This window comes from Haemaphysalis longicornis, unplaced genomic scaffold, assembly GCF_048455015.1.
Source record: "Haemaphysalis longicornis isolate Haplotype H1 unplaced genomic scaffold, Haemaphysalis longicornis Haplotype H1 scaffold_5, whole genome shotgun sequence".
In the NCBI taxonomy this organism is placed as follows: Eukaryota; Metazoa; Arthropoda; class Arachnida; order Ixodida; family Ixodidae; genus Haemaphysalis; species Haemaphysalis longicornis.
In genome coordinates this window covers 163,960,631-163,978,599 of record NW_027526385.1, presented here as the reverse complement: position 1 = coordinate 163,978,599, position 17,969 = coordinate 163,960,631, and the positions used below count along the sequence as shown (strand labels likewise).

The window sequence follows — 17,969 nt, the reverse complement described above, 5'->3', positions numbered from 1 at the left end:
ATGTAATGGTGAAGTGAGCGGCTATGGAACGTAAATGAAGCCAAGTCGGAGTAGATACCATTTGACGATGGCATAAAAAGCTATTTTCTTGTTGAAATTCCAGTTTGTTTATTTATTCAGCAAATAATGATTGCAAGATAACACACGGCAATGAAACCCAAGTTCTCATTCGTGCCTCACGACGTCGAAATGCTGCGCCGTCCGTTTCACGCGCGCGTTGGGTTAATTAGCAGGCGCTGTGCATTTGGTCAGTTTCCTGGATATATGCGGCATGCACATGGACAAAAACGCACCCGAGTGGCATTTGTAAAAGACTCACGAAAACAGCCCGATAGTTGGCCATACGTGACAACGCACAGTTGAGGGTGAAAGCTGCGCGGCTTTATCGGTGCTCAGCAGCTGTGTTTTGCTCTTTAAGTTTAATGATGTGTTAAAATCGCCCTAAAATATCTGATTTGACTGATTATGAGGTTTCATGCGCCGACGCTATACACAGGCGATGAGGCGCACCGTAGTAGAGGGCTCCGGATTAATTTTGACTACCTGGGGATCTAATTAACGTGTACCGAAATCCCGAACACACGGGCATTTCCGCTTCTCGCCTCCACACACACACACACAAAAAGCGGCTGCCGCGGCCTGCAATCGAGCCCGCGTCCTCGGGCTCAATCCTTGGACTCAGCGCTAGCACAACAGCCACTGTGGTGGGTTTCTAGAATAACTAAATCACACTATAAGATGAGACAATCGGTATACCAATTGCATGAGCGACACGGCCTGCAGGGGCTGGTGCGAACCGTTGAGCGCACGGATGTTCCAATAAGAGCGCATTCGCAAAATGGAAAAGTTGGTTTCGTACATCAGTGAAATTCTGCTTAAAACACGTCATTATTTGGGTGTCATTTACACGGATCTAAGTTGATTTACACTGCAGGTATTGATTTTTCAGAGCGTGACTGTCGTGCCTAATTGATTGGCTTTTTACTAGGTGTGGCACAGCGACGCTTCATTGCACACGTTCACAAATTTCGCGGGGACTGGACTTCACGGAAACGCGTCCATAGCCAACAAAAGCGGCCGCTTAGAGTTATTGTAAGTCCAATCTGTCCTCAAGAAACTCATGTGTCAGATGCACGCCGCCAAGAAATTTTTGCGTGTATACGTCGTATGCGTATATACCTTTAGGAAAAGTGAATGAAAAAAAAAAAAAAACGGGTATAGAAATAAGGTGCTTCGTTGTTGAGTCATATCTTCAAATTATTGTGGGCACCTCACCGTAAAAAAGTAAAAATTTGTTCATCAACTCCATAAGAAAAGTGCGACTAGCACGACGAGTATAGAAAAGTCATGATTGCTTTTGAAAGTGACTGTTTTTGAGCGATATTACGAAGGCTGAAGTTCAAATGGGACACATAAATGGAGCAGGGATAAGCAACAAGTAGGGGGCGAGGGGGAACACAAACGTCTTGTTATTGCATGTTTACTGATAAAAACAAATAACGCGCTGCAAAGATTGGCTTAAACTGAGCTTGCTATTCCGTAAAACTAAGAGGAAACATGTAGAATACAGATACAGTAATCCCTCGTTATAGCAAAGTCAGCAAGACGGCGAAAAATTTCGTTATAAGCGGTATATTGATATAAGCAACCACTCGAGAAAAGCTAAACCAGTTTAGCTTATTATACGCCACAGCTGCGAGGAATCAAACCATAATGTATTCACTGAAGCAAAACGTTATTCAGAATAAGCTGTGGTGGCTGTTTCATGTTCTTGCCGGGCGAGAGCAACCCCTGCTACAATTTGACCATTTGACCAAGCAATGCAGGAGGCTATGGTCGCCGCCCACAAAAATTGGCAGCGGCAGTGCCCCTTTTATAGGGGGCGTGCGGGCGTCACGAAACGCTATACGAGAGTTTTGCGCTGAAAAGCGCCGCAGATGCCGTGGCTCGAGACGGAGGTTGTTTGTTGAGCTCAAAAAAAAAAAATAGTAATAATAAAAAGATTAACCGCTAATTGGGCGTACAAAGCACAATCATGAAAACTGATCGGTTTCGCATTAGGGGCATTGCATGATCACTGGGAATTGTTTTCCCGAGTTGTGCAGCCGTGAAGTTTGCAACACAAGAGTTCTTCGGCGCCTCGTTGTCGGCGACACTGCCAATTCTACGGTTCGATTGCCAGTGTTCGCGCACCGTCGTGTCCACGCCCTTGACCAATGTGTTGCGACGAAGTTCAATGACCCTACCACGCATTTGGACCGTTTTGCCCAAAATGGGGGTCACCTGAATCGAGCATGACCGGCTCGAGAAAACCGCCGGCGAAGTACCAGCTTGTGTTGACCTGCCATGTTGACAGCCTGACTCGCCACTGGGTCACCGCGGCACGGCGACGCCTCCGCTCGCCACTTAACCCACACCCGCCATGTTGGAATTAGCTCTTCTGGCGCTTCGAGTAATGCGGCCTAAAATGCATCCGTTTGGGTTGGGACCAGAATAAATTTCGAATGAAGTGATATTTCGAATAAAGCGATTTCGTTATAACGAGTGACTACTGTATTTATATTTATTGGACGTAGTTTTTCGATGATTATAATAATTACGCCTGCGTGACTAATAATAGAAGTTCGATTTCTTACACGTGGAGGAAATCGCCGCGGGCCCATGTGCAACACAAAGAAATGCCACTGCCAACACGATCATTGCGGGGGAATTTGCGGATGACGCGAGCTCACGCACGACACTGATAACTTAGTGAGGCTAGAAAGTATTGGCTATGATCGGGAATCTGCCTGCCTGACCTGTTAAAATTCTGTTCTCCAACGTAAACGAAGCCTGTTAGTGTATTTTTTTAGCTTTACAAAATGATACAGCAATAAATGAGTGTTTTTGTAAGTTTTTCCTGAACAAAAAAATATTTTGTTCGCGCTCAACCTTCAATCGAAGGTGCCATATTTGTGGTATATTTTCATTAACACCAAGAACGGCGATGAGATTTACCCGCTTACTAAAAAAAATGAAATAAAAACGAATTTCATTCATGGAACAGCCGGCGGCCATCTTGAAAAAAATGACCGTCTTAGAACGGTGCAGCACCTGGCTTGTAACGCACGATGCGCGGAATGGCGGTATTATTTTATTCGAGGCTGCATCCACTCTAAGATAATATTGTGTGATCATCCAACAAATGAGGGATAAAATAAACGGATCTGCCGCCGAGTTTGGCTACGCCATCCGTCGGACCGGCACCACGCGTTTCTTTCGTTTTGAGAAACGTTCAAACGTTCACGGTTCCTTTAAGATTTCATGGGGCAATCTACACGCTCAGCGTGACACTTCTCCACATGCATTTCTGCAGTTTTTCGAGAGCTGTGTTTCTAAATGATCACACATCGATGTAGGGTTTTTGCGGTCTGCCTCTGAATTCCCAGCAAACCACGAAAGTCCATAGGATATCCACAAATGGTCACAATATCCAATGTCATTTCAGGACATTCATGTGATGTCCATACAATATGTTTCACCCAAGATCATCTGCTTGTGGACATCCATGCGATATCACTGCAAGTGTGTTATAACATCATTACGCGATATCACTAGGACGTCCACAAATTTACATTTTTTCTTACACTGAGAATTCGCATTCATAGCGTGGTGTATAGGGGCCCCAGCCACACAAAGTGTGTCTTAGTTCAAATCTCCCCTCATCCCCGTCTTTCCAGCTCCAAAATATTTTCTGGCCTGTTTGTAACTCATATTTTAAATGAAGAGCGGGTAGTTATTTGATTTGGAATTTGAGCGACATCTGGTTTGCCTGTATGTTTGATTCGCGAATTGGATTCTATATTTTAGGCTGCTTGATTTATGTGGATGAAGAACAAGTGGGACTGTTGATTTTCTCATTCAGTTGTAGGTGAGCACTGGTACGGAGGCTGCAGTACGGAGCCAGTTACGGAGCCTGCTGAGTAGGCAGGATTCTTGTCACCCAAATTTGATGCTTGGGATGCGAGCGGGTGCATTGCATGATGCAACCCACGCGTATGGGTATTGCTTGTTTGGTTCTTGCGCGATGGAGTGGCGGGCCTCGTCCAGTCTTGTAACGTGGGGGGAGATGAGGGTGACGGCCGAGTAATTTTGCAGCGTTTTACTGCATCGTGAATAGCCTCGTGGCGTAAGCGGTCGAAGGCTTTGCGAATGTTCAAAAGGACGAGAAAGGCCACGGTTTTTGGTAGCCTTCGCGTTTTCTAGTGCAGAGACAAGGTCGGCAATTGAATCCAATGGCACTGCGCTGGCGAGGAAAACCCGTCTGTGGCCCAGGGTTCAAGTTGCAGATTCGTGCATACTTGTAATTCGAGGCGTGCGAGCGCCATGGATTCGAGAATTTTGGAGGCAACGCTCGTGAATGAAATAGGACGAAAAGAGGAGAAAAGTTTGGGAGATTTGTTCTTTTTTAGGATGGGAGGGAGGGACAAGTTGGAGGCTAAATTGAGCAGGGAGGGTGCCGGAAGACAAGTGGAAGTTGCAAAGTCAAGAAGGTGCGAGTGCTGCCTCTCGGCTACGGGCGCACTTTTCCTTTTTGCATTTTGAATGACCCGCACCAGCTCGGCCGCCATGAAAGGAGCTTCAAAAGCCGTGCTCAGGGCGAAGGAGGGAGCCAGCGCGGGGGCGTCAGATTCTTCGTTTTGGGCTGCGGCAGGGTTTGCGCGAGAAGAGAAAGCTCGGCCACGTTTTTTCCCCTTGCGATGGAGCGGGCGAGGAGGGAGGGGGGGGGGGGGGAGGTTGTATGTCGGGGCAGGTCGGGGTCGCGGAGATGGCGCGAAGCAAGTGCCGTGCAAGGAGGAAAGAATACTTTTCTTTCCTGCATGGGTGAGGCCCTCGTCCTGCAGTAGACAGGCTGACGATGGGGATTTCATTTATGTGCGTGCGTGTGCGTGTAAGTGCCGTATTATATGCAGCTAAAGTACAGTAATTAAAGTACACGAGGCGATGGTACAGTGAACCAACATTTTCTAAACCAACCTAATCTAAAAACGTTGCAGTGAACTGTGGCTAAGACGTCCATTGGGCATAACCATTTGAACTTTTATAGGCGACGTAATTTCTCCAAAACATGGGTTAGTGTGGCGTTTCACATAATAAATAAATGGAAAGCTGCTATACATTCAACATTCCTCAATATTGCGGCAACCTAGATAAACATGTACACAGACAATGTTAATTTGAAGGTTTTTCGTGAGCATTGCTAGATATGTAGAAACTCTACGTACGCGTTGATCACTTTTAACCACACTCCCGAAATTAACGTATCCTGTAACTATATCGCAAACATTCAAGTGTGCTGTACGGGATCATTTGAATTTTTAGGCAGCTTATGTAACTCCACGTGAAATCATTTATCATCATAAATATGACATTTGCCGACATTCGGCAACATTGCTGCAACGCGAAAAAAGCGTGTAAATGGCAGTTTCTCATGCGTTGTTTTTAAACGTTACATGAATGTATCCAACGTTGGCCCACATTTGGCAACATTGCTGCAACGCAAGAAAATGTGCATGTGGGCAACATTGCCTATGCGTTAAACGTTGCGTGAATGTTGTTGGATGCGTCCAACACTGATTTTACGTTGGCCCACATTTGGCAACATTGCTGGAACGTGAAAACACGTGCATACGGGCAACGTTGCCCATCCGTTGTTTGTAAACGTTGCATGAATGTTTTTGAATGGGTCCAACGTTGGCCCACGTACATTTGGCAACATTGCTGAAACGTGAAAAAATGTGCATACGGGCAACGTTGCGCATCCGTTGTTTGTAAACGTTGCGTGCATGTTGTTGAATGTCTCCAAAGTTGGCCCACATTTGGCAACATTGCTGTAACGTGAAAAAACGTGCATACGGGCAACATTGCCTATACGTTGTTTGTAAACGTTGCGTGCATGTTGTTGAATGTCTCCAACGTTGGCCCACATTTGGCAACATTGCTGCAACGTGAAAAATGTGCATACGGGCAACGTTGCCTATACGTGGTTTGTAAACGTTGCGGGAATGTTGCTGAATGTGTCCAATGTTGGCCCACATTCGGCAACATTGTCACCACGTTGTGTAACGTTGCCTAACGTTACACAACATTGGCAACACGGCAGAAACGTTGCGGCAACAATTTGTGCTACTAGGGTAGGGGCAGCCATTTCCGCTGTAATGTTAGCTAGCTCAGTTAGTAGTTCTTTGACAGGGGTTTGAGGGGTTGGGTGCGAGGCGCAGGGGTGGGAGGCCCCGCCATCGAAGCTTACCGATTTTCCATTATCGGCTGTTTTCTGTGACGTGATCAGGGGGGGGGGAGGGGGGGGGGGGAGTGGCGCCCCATCTCGTGGCGTTGGCTTTGGCGCTTGGCGCTGCTGGCCGTTGGGGATCTCGACTTGTGCTTCGATTGCGACCTCGACGGGGCTCTTCCTCTTGCTGGGGTCTGGGTCGTGGGAGAGCTGCGTTCTGGCAGGGCGGGCCACTCTTGGTGGTTTTGAGTGCTCGGCGGAGTTCCTCCTTTCGCCTCTCCGCCCCTCGTTGTTTTTGGCGGCGGGCGTAGGGGGCGACAGTTTGCTGTTAGCATGGAGATTGGAACTGCTTTTCCCCGGCAGCTCCGAGGAGCCATGGCTGCACGCACTGGGCATTGCAAAAAGTATCCGCCTAGTCTGGCTGGCACATAGTGTGTTGCGACGGTAATTGGGAGCACTTTAAAAATTTTTCCTGAGCGAACCGCCGCTCTGTTCGTGCTCAAACTTGCCACGAAGATAATTTGGTTGAAACCGGGAACAACGGTAGTACGTACCTGTTTATTCTGAAAATAAATAAAAACGATTTTCGCCTATGGGAAAATGGCGGCGATTTGGACGTGCGAGCCCGAAAACCGGGTTTTCTGATCGTCTGCTAGCTCATTTCTAGGTGCATTTTCTGATCGTATGTTGCACCATTTGGCTCCGTACGTGAATCCCAAACGTGCGTTTCACTCTGCAGGTGGTTCCGTCGTCCCTACATCAACTTGCGCTGGCTCGCACGTGCAAATCAGCCGCCATTTTCCCATAGGCGAAAATCGTTTTTATTTATTTTCAGAATACACAGGTAAGTACCGTCGCTGTTCCCGGTATCAAACAAAATAGACCACAAATTGCGACCTTCGTGGCAAGTTTGAGCGCGAACAGAGCGGCGGTTCGCTCAGAAAAAATTTTTTAAAGTGTTCCAATTATCGTCGCAACAGCCTGTATTTCCCGATGAGCTTGGGCAGTTTATTTCATATGCTATCAACGAAGGCTGCTCTTCTGTGACATGGAGAAACTTCTAATTCGCGAAAACTTTGAAGGTTCATTCCCAGATGTTTATGTTGCTGTTAGATTTTTTCGTGCTTGTGGGTCCCAAATTTCACTGGTGAAGGTCATTCAGCAAGCTGAAATCGATCAAAAACAGCTTTGATCAGCGATGTTTGACAGCTGCCTCAGCGATTTTTCGCTGCTCAGCGTGGGGACGGTAAACCCCGGATAAACGTCTGGAAAGCGGACAAGCGGCGCCACGACGCCTATAGCGGCAGTTTTGTCAAGTAGGGGCGACAGCGCTCACGCGGCTCACGCAGTCAAAATGAACCGATTTAGCCGGCATTGTATATATTGGAGGCTTTGGTACGTGCACGCACATGCATGCATGGCGGCGCCCAGAGAAACGGTGCGTGAAGTGCGCGGTCTGTAGCTCGCAACAACAGTAAACAACTTTCCCGAGTAAACGATGGCCGTCTCGAACTTAAAAAGTGTCCTTCCAAAGGTGCTTCTACTTGAAAACGTCGCCAGGAGAGCCACACCGCCATTGGCGACAAGACTTCAAAGGTATATTACCGGCTCAAAGTCACTTTCTGTTCACTCTGTCGGGAAGGTCAAGCGCATTAGTTTGCCTGGAATCGATAGTTTACGAGCTATTCTCAAATATATACCTCCGTAACGGCACGCTGGTTTCATTAGTAAATGCTGTGCGTAAAGTCATTCAGTAGTAAGTAAACGTTTTCCTGCTTTCAAAGTTGAATGGTTAACTACAGAAACTACATTGAATTTTGGCATAACTGCGTATAACTGAACTTGACTGCATCGTTATTCTCGTGTTATCGTGTAGATTGAGATATGGTGGCCTTATTATGATGAACTGGACGATATGTAGCGCGCCCACAACTGCCAAACGTACTAAAAACATTTGACGCATAACTTCTCTATGCGCGTAACGACGGAGCTGGTCTGGACCAGTGAAACAAACGATTTCTTTTATTCGTCTGTCCAAAACAGTCTGGGCAATCCAAAGTAGCTGTCGGAATTGAAATTCTGTGGCAAAAATAATTGAGCTGCTTCGAAGTTCAAAGTACTCCGAAATGAGAAATAGAAGTGCGTAGCATATACAGCGTGTTACATCGATAAATAGTACACTTTCAAAAATTTTCCTGAGCGAACCGCTGCTCCATTCGCGCTGAAACTTCACAAGAAGGTCGAATTTTGTAGTCTTATTTGTTTGACATTAGGAACAATGATACTTACCTGTTTATTCTGAAAATAAATTAAAAACGACTTTTGTCTATGGAAAACCAGCCGATTTGGACGTGCAAGCTGATCTTGGAACGACGGCGCCACCTGGGATATGCAAAACGAAATGCCCGATGGCGATTCACGGTAGGAAGAATCCAAATTAGGTAGCAGACGATCAGAAAACCTCTTTTTTCGATACTTTATGATGATTGCAAATTAAAATAAAACATCCTCACGGTTAATTACCATCAATACCAGTCATCTGGTTTCAGATTGTCTGTCGTCTGCTCTTCCAGGTTACCCCGCTTTCCGAAATAGCAACAAATGTGAACAAAGAGCCTTATTTCGGAAAGCGGGGTTACCTGGCACAGCAGACAATAGACAATTTGAAACCAGATGACTGGTATTGATGGTAATGAACCGCGAGGATACTTTACAGTGATTCTGTGAGGTCTTGTGCAACTAATTGTGGCCATCATAAACTATCGACAAAAAAGGTTTTCTGATCATAGCAGCGTACACTATTGTGGGGCGGCCTCGCATAGGGTCGTTTTGTGTGCGTTGTAACGAAAAACAACTCACGGGTATCAAGACGTGAGGCGGAGGCAAGTTGAAAAGGGAACATCAACAATAACAAGAAATGCTGGAAACGCAGATGGGCACAGAAAAAACAACAAAAACACGGTTGTCGGTTGTTGCAGCTCTGGCACAGTGCATGCCGGTTTCGGGATTCTGCTGGTCACATGCTGGGAAAAAAAAAAAACGGAAGAAAAAAATTAGAAGTGTTCTTCACAGGTTCAAAAGTGGCCAGGCCAAGATTCAATGCACAAAGCCAAGTGCACCACTCACTGTAGCACTTTATGCCCCACTGTACTCGTAGCTCTAGTGTCTGTGAAGCTCACTGATAATCTTTGAATTTCTGGGCTTCATTTCACGGCTTTGTGCACATTTTTTCATTCCATAGTGTCTTGAGAGTGTATGTTGCGCAAGCATTTCCCCCTCTGAAAATGTTCTGATTGAAAAATACTGACCGTGGGTGTTATTTTTTTTAGATGAGACGCATCTCATTCACTCGCCTTGTCCCTGCATCCATCCGGCGTTGTTGTCGGCATTGTCGGCGTCCACCCCTCCCCCATTCTCCTTGCCACACCAGCTGCGCTCTCCGCCGCTCACCCCCTCTCCTCTCTGATAGCGAACACTCTCTCACGAGGGCCATTGGATTGGATTCGATTGGATTGGCTTGGATTGGAACTCTGCGATGCTTCGCATCACCTCAGGGTTCCTCTCGGGAAGATGGTGTAATTTTATTTGGAGCGCGCAATTGGTACAGAATGATGCAGGCAATCACGGCTGGCTCGTGCCGTGAGCTCCCATTTCAAGCAGCTTAGCCCAATTGTGGGCTCAGTCTTAACTGTCTGCTTCGCAGGCGCTCTGCGACGGGGGAGGCTGGTTCGAGCAAGGACGACGACAAGCCCGTTGCCTACAGCACCAGCAGAGCGGCCACCTGGAAAGCCGAGCAGAGCTTCCGTTCCCCGTACGTATAACGGAACCTTGGGGTGTGGGCTGCGCATGTGACACTCCATTTTTAAAGTGAAGCCTTGTATGTCTAGGCAAAGTGTAAATTTGGCGGTTCTGTGTACGGACAAAACTCCCCCGGTGCAACCACGTGTGCGTGCGTGAAAAAAAAAAAAAAGCAGGTCGGAGAGGAGTTAGACGTAAAAGAAGAGAAATTGGCTCGGTTCATCGATGACATAGCTACCACACTCTCGCATTTATTGACACTGTTTTGAGGGAATTGCGCATCGGAGGGAGCGGAACACACTTGTAAAGATCGGCTGCATGTTGCAGCTTAGCTGCTGGGTAGTCATTTGTACACAGTGCATGTTTTGTAGTAGTAGTTTGTCTTGCCTTGAACCTCTGGCGGAAGATTATTGGTAAGCGCTGGTGGTTTTCGCCGTACTCCACATCGTGTAGCGCAGAGTGTTGTGTCACATCTTTTAAGGGGGCGGCACCTGGGTCCTCTTGCGACCAAAAAAATTGCCCAAAAAAAGCGTTTTTTTAGTGTCACTTTTCACCTGATTTGCACAGTTTTTTCCTCCGAAAATTTCACACGTGGAACAGTACCGGGTACTTAAAAAAGCCACGGAGGCCCGATTTCAACAAAGAAATAATTGTTTTCCCGTAATTCTCCACTTTTTCGCCACCAGTGGTGTGGCAGTGATACGAAGTTCTTCGACAGGTACATCCCAACGTGTAGTGCAGCTAGGAAGATCATTTATTTCGCACTGTGAAGCTGAATGTTTAAAATGTGCGACATGGGAAACAGATTTTGCATTTTGTGTTTCAGTAGTTGTTTAATTGGCGTTATTTTTAATTGGTTAGCAGGAGTACTTCAAACTTAGAAGTTAGCACTGATGTAAACGTGTGTGTGATCGCAAAACAAAAAAAAGACTGCTTCCCATATTTCCTTCTGCACAACTTCTGGTATCTATTCATGTCTTGCTGTTAATCTTTTTTCGAAGTTTTTTTTTTCCTATTGTTCTCAAGAAAAGTCAAGATTGTTTTAATTAACTCAGAAACTAGTTACCTCACATCAAAACTAGTTAGATATTTAAAAGAGCTAAAAAAATTGAACAAGCTCATAAAGTTTCGCCAAAATTGGTTCGAAAGCAAAAAAAAGAAAGTCTAAGACCAGTGTGCCCCCTCAATTACCGATTTGAGTGAGTTGGGAAGAACATCAAATTTGACACCAGGTGGCATTAATGCAAATGCAACTGTTTCGTGGCATGCATGCCTTTGTGTTCGTGCGTGTGTCTGTTGATACTGCTAAAAACAGGCCATAACTCAACAGTCCTTCTTATGTCGATTTCCATTCGATGACATTCCACTGCATGTGTGTATACAAAGCCTTCTGCGGAGCTTCTTATTTCATATAGGACAGGCGATACCAACAATCCATGCTGCGAATTTTTTCGCCATGGTTACCATTGTCTTGTGGACGAAATTCTTTGGTTGGGTATCTCAATGATGGGTCATCACCTATCTCGGCGTTGAAATGAGACCATTAACTCGGTGGTGATGCGGGCAGGGGCAGGGGAGGAAGTGCGGCTCCAATCCGCTTTTCTTGCTCCATCCTGCTCCAAAAGGCAGAATTGCGCCAAAACTGCTCCAAAGCGGCGCCACAAGGTGTGACGCAACTGTGAGATGACGTTCACTGCCAGTCGCATTGAGCATGGAGCCGTAGGCACTCATTCGCTCAGCTGTCATTCACGACGTGGCACACTCCGGTGGACTCCCTAAAGGATCCTCAGAGCTTGGAGTTACTCGGCACGGTTTCTCGGTCGCCAAACGGCGGCGCGGTCTCTCATGACTTGGAGTGACCTTAGGGCGCAGGTGATGCGCGAACTTTGTCCTGAAATGCAACTTCACCACAGAGCGCGCTGCGCCGTGATGCCTGCGTCGGCACCAGCCGTCACTGCAATCTTTCCGTTTACTGTAAAAACCAAAAAGTGAAATAGTTTTATTGTTCAGTTGGACCGTCACACACTCTATCTTATCGAAGACCGCTGGCCATTCTGTAGGTTAGATGCTACCGTGTCCTGTCCACCAGGATGAGATAACAGGCGATGCCATGGCACAAGCGAGAGGGGAGATTCTATTAAGCTAGCTACTGTCTGCAAGTAATCAGCTTTGTAGGTGTTGCCCAACGCTGCCTGTTTCTTGTGGGGGTGGAAGGGGGGGGGGGGGCACGTCCTCACCCCTACTCTCCCTTTGAAAAGCCTGCTGTTTAAGTTAAAAAAAAACAAAAAACAAGTTGATAAACATTGGTACATTCATTTGAATAAACCACAACACTGTCTAAAGTATCGCTTATCTCTAGTTGTTTCTTGGTGATTGTTCTGTCAGCTATGATGCTTTAATTCTGGGAAAGTTTATTTTTCCAACAGTGGTCTGCTCGGTATTAATCAAATATTCAGTAAAAGCCATTTGATTATTTTTTACGCTACCAAAAATGACCCTAAAAATCTGCTCCAAAACAGACTTAAACTGCTCCAATATTCGCCTTTTTGGTGCTCCAAAGCTGCTCCGAAACAGCATTATCTCTGCTCCCTGGGCTGCCCCAAAAGGCTCAAGCCCGCTTCCACCCTTGCAGGGGGGAATTGAAAATTCAGGGGTCAAAGATGGACCCATGCAGCACAGGATAAAAGCGGTTGGACACCTGTGAAGGAGCCCTTCATCCTGGAGTGCACATAGAAATGGAGGTGACGATGATGATGATGACATGCAACCTTTTGAAGCTTTCCTGGGCACTGTGACGTAGCATTACGTTTACAAGTCACTGTAAGCAGGGCACTTCTGGTTTGATGCAGCATAAAACGTGGCGATAGGCTGCTCTCCTAGCTTAAGCTGACGTCAACGATACTAAACCACCCTTATTTATGAAAATAATGTGTAGAACTGATCTAAGGAAGCATATTTCCAATAAGAAAAGCCCAGAAGTTATAAACAAACAGTATAACTGCTTAGGCTCGAGCCCAGGAGGCAAGCGCTAAAAGCTGCGATGCTACCACTAGTCCACTCATTTTAGCAGTTGATCGAGATGATTGCAGCCGTATTCAAAGCTAGCCACTAGACGGCATTGGGTGTAACAGGAAGTGCCCAGCCTGCAGTGCCTTGGAAGCGGAATGTCGCTGCAGCACTTTCAACACCCACGTCGACCGCTTTCCATGCAGGAACTATGACAAAATTCCCGAGGCCCAGCGCTGGTCGGTGCTGGCGAGTCTGTCGGCCTTTCTGCTCTACTTTTTGGTGCTGCGGGAGGAGAACGACTTTGACGAGTACCTAGCGCGACCGCTGACTGAGACGGTGCCGGACATTGAGAAGGTGACCGGCAAGCTGCAGTCGCCACCCCCCGAGTGGGTGCCCCCGGCATGGCGCTCCTAAAGGCACTGCTCTGTTCACCCCCCTTTTCGACTTTTTCACTAAAACCGAAAGAGTTTTGTGGGACGGGCACTCCTAAAAGGAATACCTTGCCCATCTTTTATTTCACTCCCTGTTCACTCTTTTTTTTCACCCCCCCCTTTGCTGACACCCACCAGTTGTGTGGGACAACCTGAAACCAGCAGTACTTCCCTTCTTTTTTTCTTTTTTTGCACAACACAAGCTTTGTCATCTGCAGCGCCTTGCTCTAGTCCTCTGCAAATGCCGACGGGTGTTTGTTGAAATGGAGAAATGTGGTGGTGTGTGTAGCGTGGCAGAAAGGAGAACGAAAAGGTAGTCTGCCTGCAGGCGTGCGTGTTTAAAACGACCGGAGTGTTTCAAGGTGTGAACTGGAGAACGGTGTCCCGTAGGTATTACGCTGACTATCTAGCTAGCTGTAGGAAATTTTGAGCCAGCTGGGGTTCCCAGGGCCTTGGGAAGAGGTTTGGGCAGTTGCAGACCAGTCGGAAGGCTCGGGCATTTCACAAACAAATATCTTGTGTTGTCCAAAGAGCAGTGCAGTTGGAAAAAGGAAAGCAGAGTTCCGTGTAAACAAAATTCAGGTTTTAATAAAGATTGATTGAACATAGAACTGCCTTGCTCGGTTTTCTTTTCTTTCTGCTTACATCTTATGCATGCTTACTTCTGCCATTGTCTCTGCTAAATGCGTGCTTCAAGAAAAGCGGTATGTCTTCCTCGCACTTCAGAAGCTTGGTAACAGTCACTGGTAGTGGTTCTTTAAACTAAGTGAATCTACGGTGTATTTAAGGGGCTGCGAAGGTGAAATGCAAGGTTGGTTCATGAAAAGAGGTGCTTTGCACCAGTAGTGATGCCAATTTTAACCCTTTCAGGCGCTATGTACACAACTGTGTGCATTTCAACCGTGCGGTTTTTTACAAAAAGGAATACCAAAGCTGAAAGTTTTCGCTAGTTCAGCACAATTTTGTATCCTTCGTCTAACAGTGAAGATTTAGGGGTGATCTGGCGGCTAGTAGGACTACTAAGAGCGTAGACAAACAAAAAATGGCGACGCACGCGACAGCTTCAGCGGCGGAGCTTTTTCAACTCTTTCTCCTCGCTTTCTCACAACTTGTGGCCACAAAAAAAAACATTGAAACGATGCATATCACACACATACATGCGTATTTGGAAATACTAAGCGCTACTTGACGCTCCTGACCTCTGTGACGCTATGTACGCAATTCCGTACAAGTCTGGAAAAAAACTGAGATTGTGTTGGGGTCGGTAACCTGCCAATTAATCTAATTTGGTGTGATACAGAGCATAGAAACAACAACAAAAAATTTTTTAGGGGGAAACAGCGAACGGCGTCTGAAAGGGCTAATGCAAACTTCGAAAGAACAATCTAGATATTAGGGAAGACAGATGAAGCAGTAATGACTTCTTGGCCAGTTTCTCGTCCAGCCAAAGCCGCAGCCAATAATTGCGACTGGGCATTTGTAGTATTGCCTTGTAACCCTCAAAACTTTCTTAGTGTTCCTCCTGTTGTGCCAGTGCTGACGTATTGAAAAAATTTTAAAATTTTCCAGTATTTCGTGTCATTTTTTGGTGAAAACCTCTTTGAGGGCTGGAGTGGAGTTATTAAGTGAGTCACCAAAGGCTGGTGTTTTAAAATGGAATCTTTGTTATTGGAGCCACTTTCAGGTGATGGTAGTTTTTTAACCCGAGATGTGATAAGTAGTGTTGCAGTAGGTCACTTAACAGGTATTGTTTGGGAAGAGTGTTACAGCGAAGCTATGTACTGCTAGGCTCTGCTGATTAAACCTGCGTCCGTCAACAGAGCCACTAAAAGACAAATTTCCGCCTCCAGAGCTGCTGTAGGCTGCCCTGTAGCTCCCAGGCTTACGTAGGCATCTCGGAAAAATTATTGTAATGGGCCGCTAGTACGGCACTGTCATTACAACCCACCGCGGTGGCTCGGTGGCTAAGGCGTTGTGCTGCTGAGCACGAGGACGCGGGTTCGATTCCCAGCCGCGGCGGCCGCTTTTCTGATGGAAGCGAAAAGCAAAAACGCCCGTGTGTACGAGATTTCGGCGCACGTTAAAGATCCCCAGGTGGTCGAAATTAATCCGGAGCCCTCCAATATGGCGTGCCTGCATTGGTTCGACGCGCCTACAGGGTGCATTGCGTCGGCGAGTTAAACCCTAGAATCAATCAAATCACTGTCATTACACCCAGTTTAATTTACTTGTCATAGTGAGTCCCCAGTGAAGCTGTAAATGTTACTGAATTCCCATTTGCTGACCTGACCACACAAGGCCACCTACACAGAGAGTATGGTCACAGAAAATGGCTGTAACCCTTGTTTCATCGAAACTATCACGAAAGAAACTACGTGAGAGTTAGTTTAGAATCAATCCTTATTCGATCGATATAGTGCAGCACCATACGTCAGTCAGAGTGGGTTATCCACCAACACCCCTAGTTAGCGTTGCCACCTGACCGGTTTTGGACTGGCCCGACCGGTTTTTTTAGACAGCGGGCCGGTTGCCGGTCTGTACCTAAAACTGGCCAACATTGGCTGGTTTTTTTTGGCCATCGGCCGTGGTTATTTCTTTTTTGGTCTTTTTTAAGCGCCAATACAGCAACTGCAGCGGTAAAGATGCGTCGAGAAGCTGTGCAAAGTTACGCGAGCAGAGAAAATACGCGGCCGAGTGCGATTCCCGAGATGGAAGGGGACCAGAGGGAGGAAGAACACAACGAAATGCCGCCGGCGCGGTCAGAAAGTGAGGTTACTTTTCAGTGAAGCACATTCTTTGAATCTCAATCACTTATAGTACAAACGTTATGTTGATTTTTCTGTATGCAAACGCTACAATAAATGACACTGCATGTCAAAAAAGAAAACGTGGCGCCATTTTTTTAACCCAAATCCAACCTTCTATATAACACGCCCCCCCCCCCCCCCCCCCCCTCTCTCCCTCCACCCGCCCTCGAAGGGCCGGTTTTTTCTCTTCGGGGAAAGGTGGCAACCCTACCTCTAGTCTTCAAAGGGACCGACAACCAATTTTCGTCGAGTATATGTCTTCTGTCCCAAATGAAAGGGCATCCCTTAAAACACCTTAACACGAAACGATTTCGCTGATAGCGCCCTAGAACTTTTTAAATCGAAATTTTAGGGCTACGAGCCATACACGTCCTCCCAAAATAATGCTGGCAACCATGACACACAGTAGTGTGGTAACATACTTTTGTCTGTATGCGAGATGAAAAGCGATACTAAAAAACTTGTCCCCAGCTAAAAAAATGTGAATTGCAGGCTTTCTCATTCCTTTATGTGTTTTAGGCGCCGTAGGAGCTGGGGCTGCCAGCGTCTAATGTCGTCGTCATAACCGTTGTCTCATGTAGTCACAATACTGAATCACCGGGATGCTCTTCAAAGACGCGAGAATTGTACAGCAAAGCTCTCTATAGCTCTACCTCCAAACGGTTTCATCTCCGTGGGCAAACGACGCCAAGGCGCCAAGAATACACTTACGCACTGCATGCTTCGCCCCTTGTCAGGTTTCACATTGGTGTTGATGGCCCGGGATTTTATTTTGATCACCAGAAGCACCCAGTTGCATGTATCGATGGCCTAGTACGACATACTGTATTTTGCACAAAAAGGTGCTGTTGGAATGGATGAGAGGTAGAATGCTGGCTTCGTGTTCAGGAGGTCAGCAGTTCAGGGGGTGTGCTTTTTTTTTTTTTTTTTAAGCTGCGGTTGGCATTTCTCAAAACTGAAGACGAATATTTCGGCAGAAGAAACACCCCTCACTCAGGCCAAATCGTCAAACAACATACAAGACAAGCAGGAAGTTTCTTCACTGGGTCTGTTTACTGAACGCTGCCGTTGATTCTGGGCATGGAGGCTCAGTTAGCCACGCTGAAAGCAACCCAGCGACGGCGGGCAGCGTGTCTTTAAAATTTTTAAAAGAATGTTTAAAAATACATATAGTGTAATCCTTCGTTAAGTCGAACTTGGATATCTCAAAATATCGGTCAAGTCGAAACTCTCTTTCGCCATCCCTCCCATAGGTGCCATGTATTTTCCCCCCCTTTAACTCGAAACTCCGCTTATCTCGGAAGTTTCAGCTGACTTTAGGACTTCGAGTTAACGAGGGGTTACTGTACAATTTAAACTTAAACACATGCTTGTGTTGAAACGTTTTCGATAAGTGAATAAACGTTTCAGCAGTTTCAGCAGCTGCGAGGTTTGCAGGTCACGCGACCAGGACACGTAACGTAGTGTCCCGTCTACACTACATAGTTTCCACGTGTACACTACGAACCGCCGCCTTTCAGGTTTCGGAAAGTTTGGTGCCAAATTAAAATTATTTCCCCCAATTTGTTTATAAATTGCTTGTGGTTGCCCTATCGTATGAAACGCTGGCTTTCGTATGAGCTAGAGAACATATACTCGACAAAAATCGATTGTCTG

At 46.5% G+C, this 17,969-nt stretch overlaps 1 protein-coding gene across 1 annotated transcript; it reads left to right on the top strand.

Moving 5' to 3' along the window:
- Positions 1-7,650: 7,650 nt before the first annotated feature.
- Positions 7,651-13,694, top strand: LOC144138806 (uncharacterized). The gene is made up of 3 exons (XM_077671283.1): positions 7,651-7,864; positions 9,972-10,079; positions 13,279-13,694. Exons 1-3 carry the CDS (start codon positions 7,767-7,769, stop codon positions 13,487-13,489), a joined length of 417 nt encoding a protein of 138 aa, XP_077527409.1. The 5' UTR covers positions 7,651-7,766; the 3' UTR covers positions 13,490-13,694.
- Positions 13,695-17,969: the final 4,275 nt, after the last annotated feature.

What these genes read in the sequence shown, in the direction of transcription:
- LOC144138806 (XM_077671283.1), top strand. Translation starts at nt 7,767, where the DNA reads ATGGCCGTCTCGAACTTAAAAAGTGTCCTTCCAAAGGTGCTTCTACTT. An exon ending in TTGGCGACAAGACTTCAAAG is followed by an intron (nt 7,865 to 9,971) that starts GTATATTACCGG and finishes TCTGCTTCGCAG; the next exon opens with GCGCTCTGCGACGGGGGAGG. An exon ending in GAGCAGAGCTTCCGTTCCCC is followed by an intron (nt 10,080 to 13,278) that starts GTACGTATAACG and finishes CTTTCCATGCAG; the next exon opens with GAACTATGACAAAATTCCCG.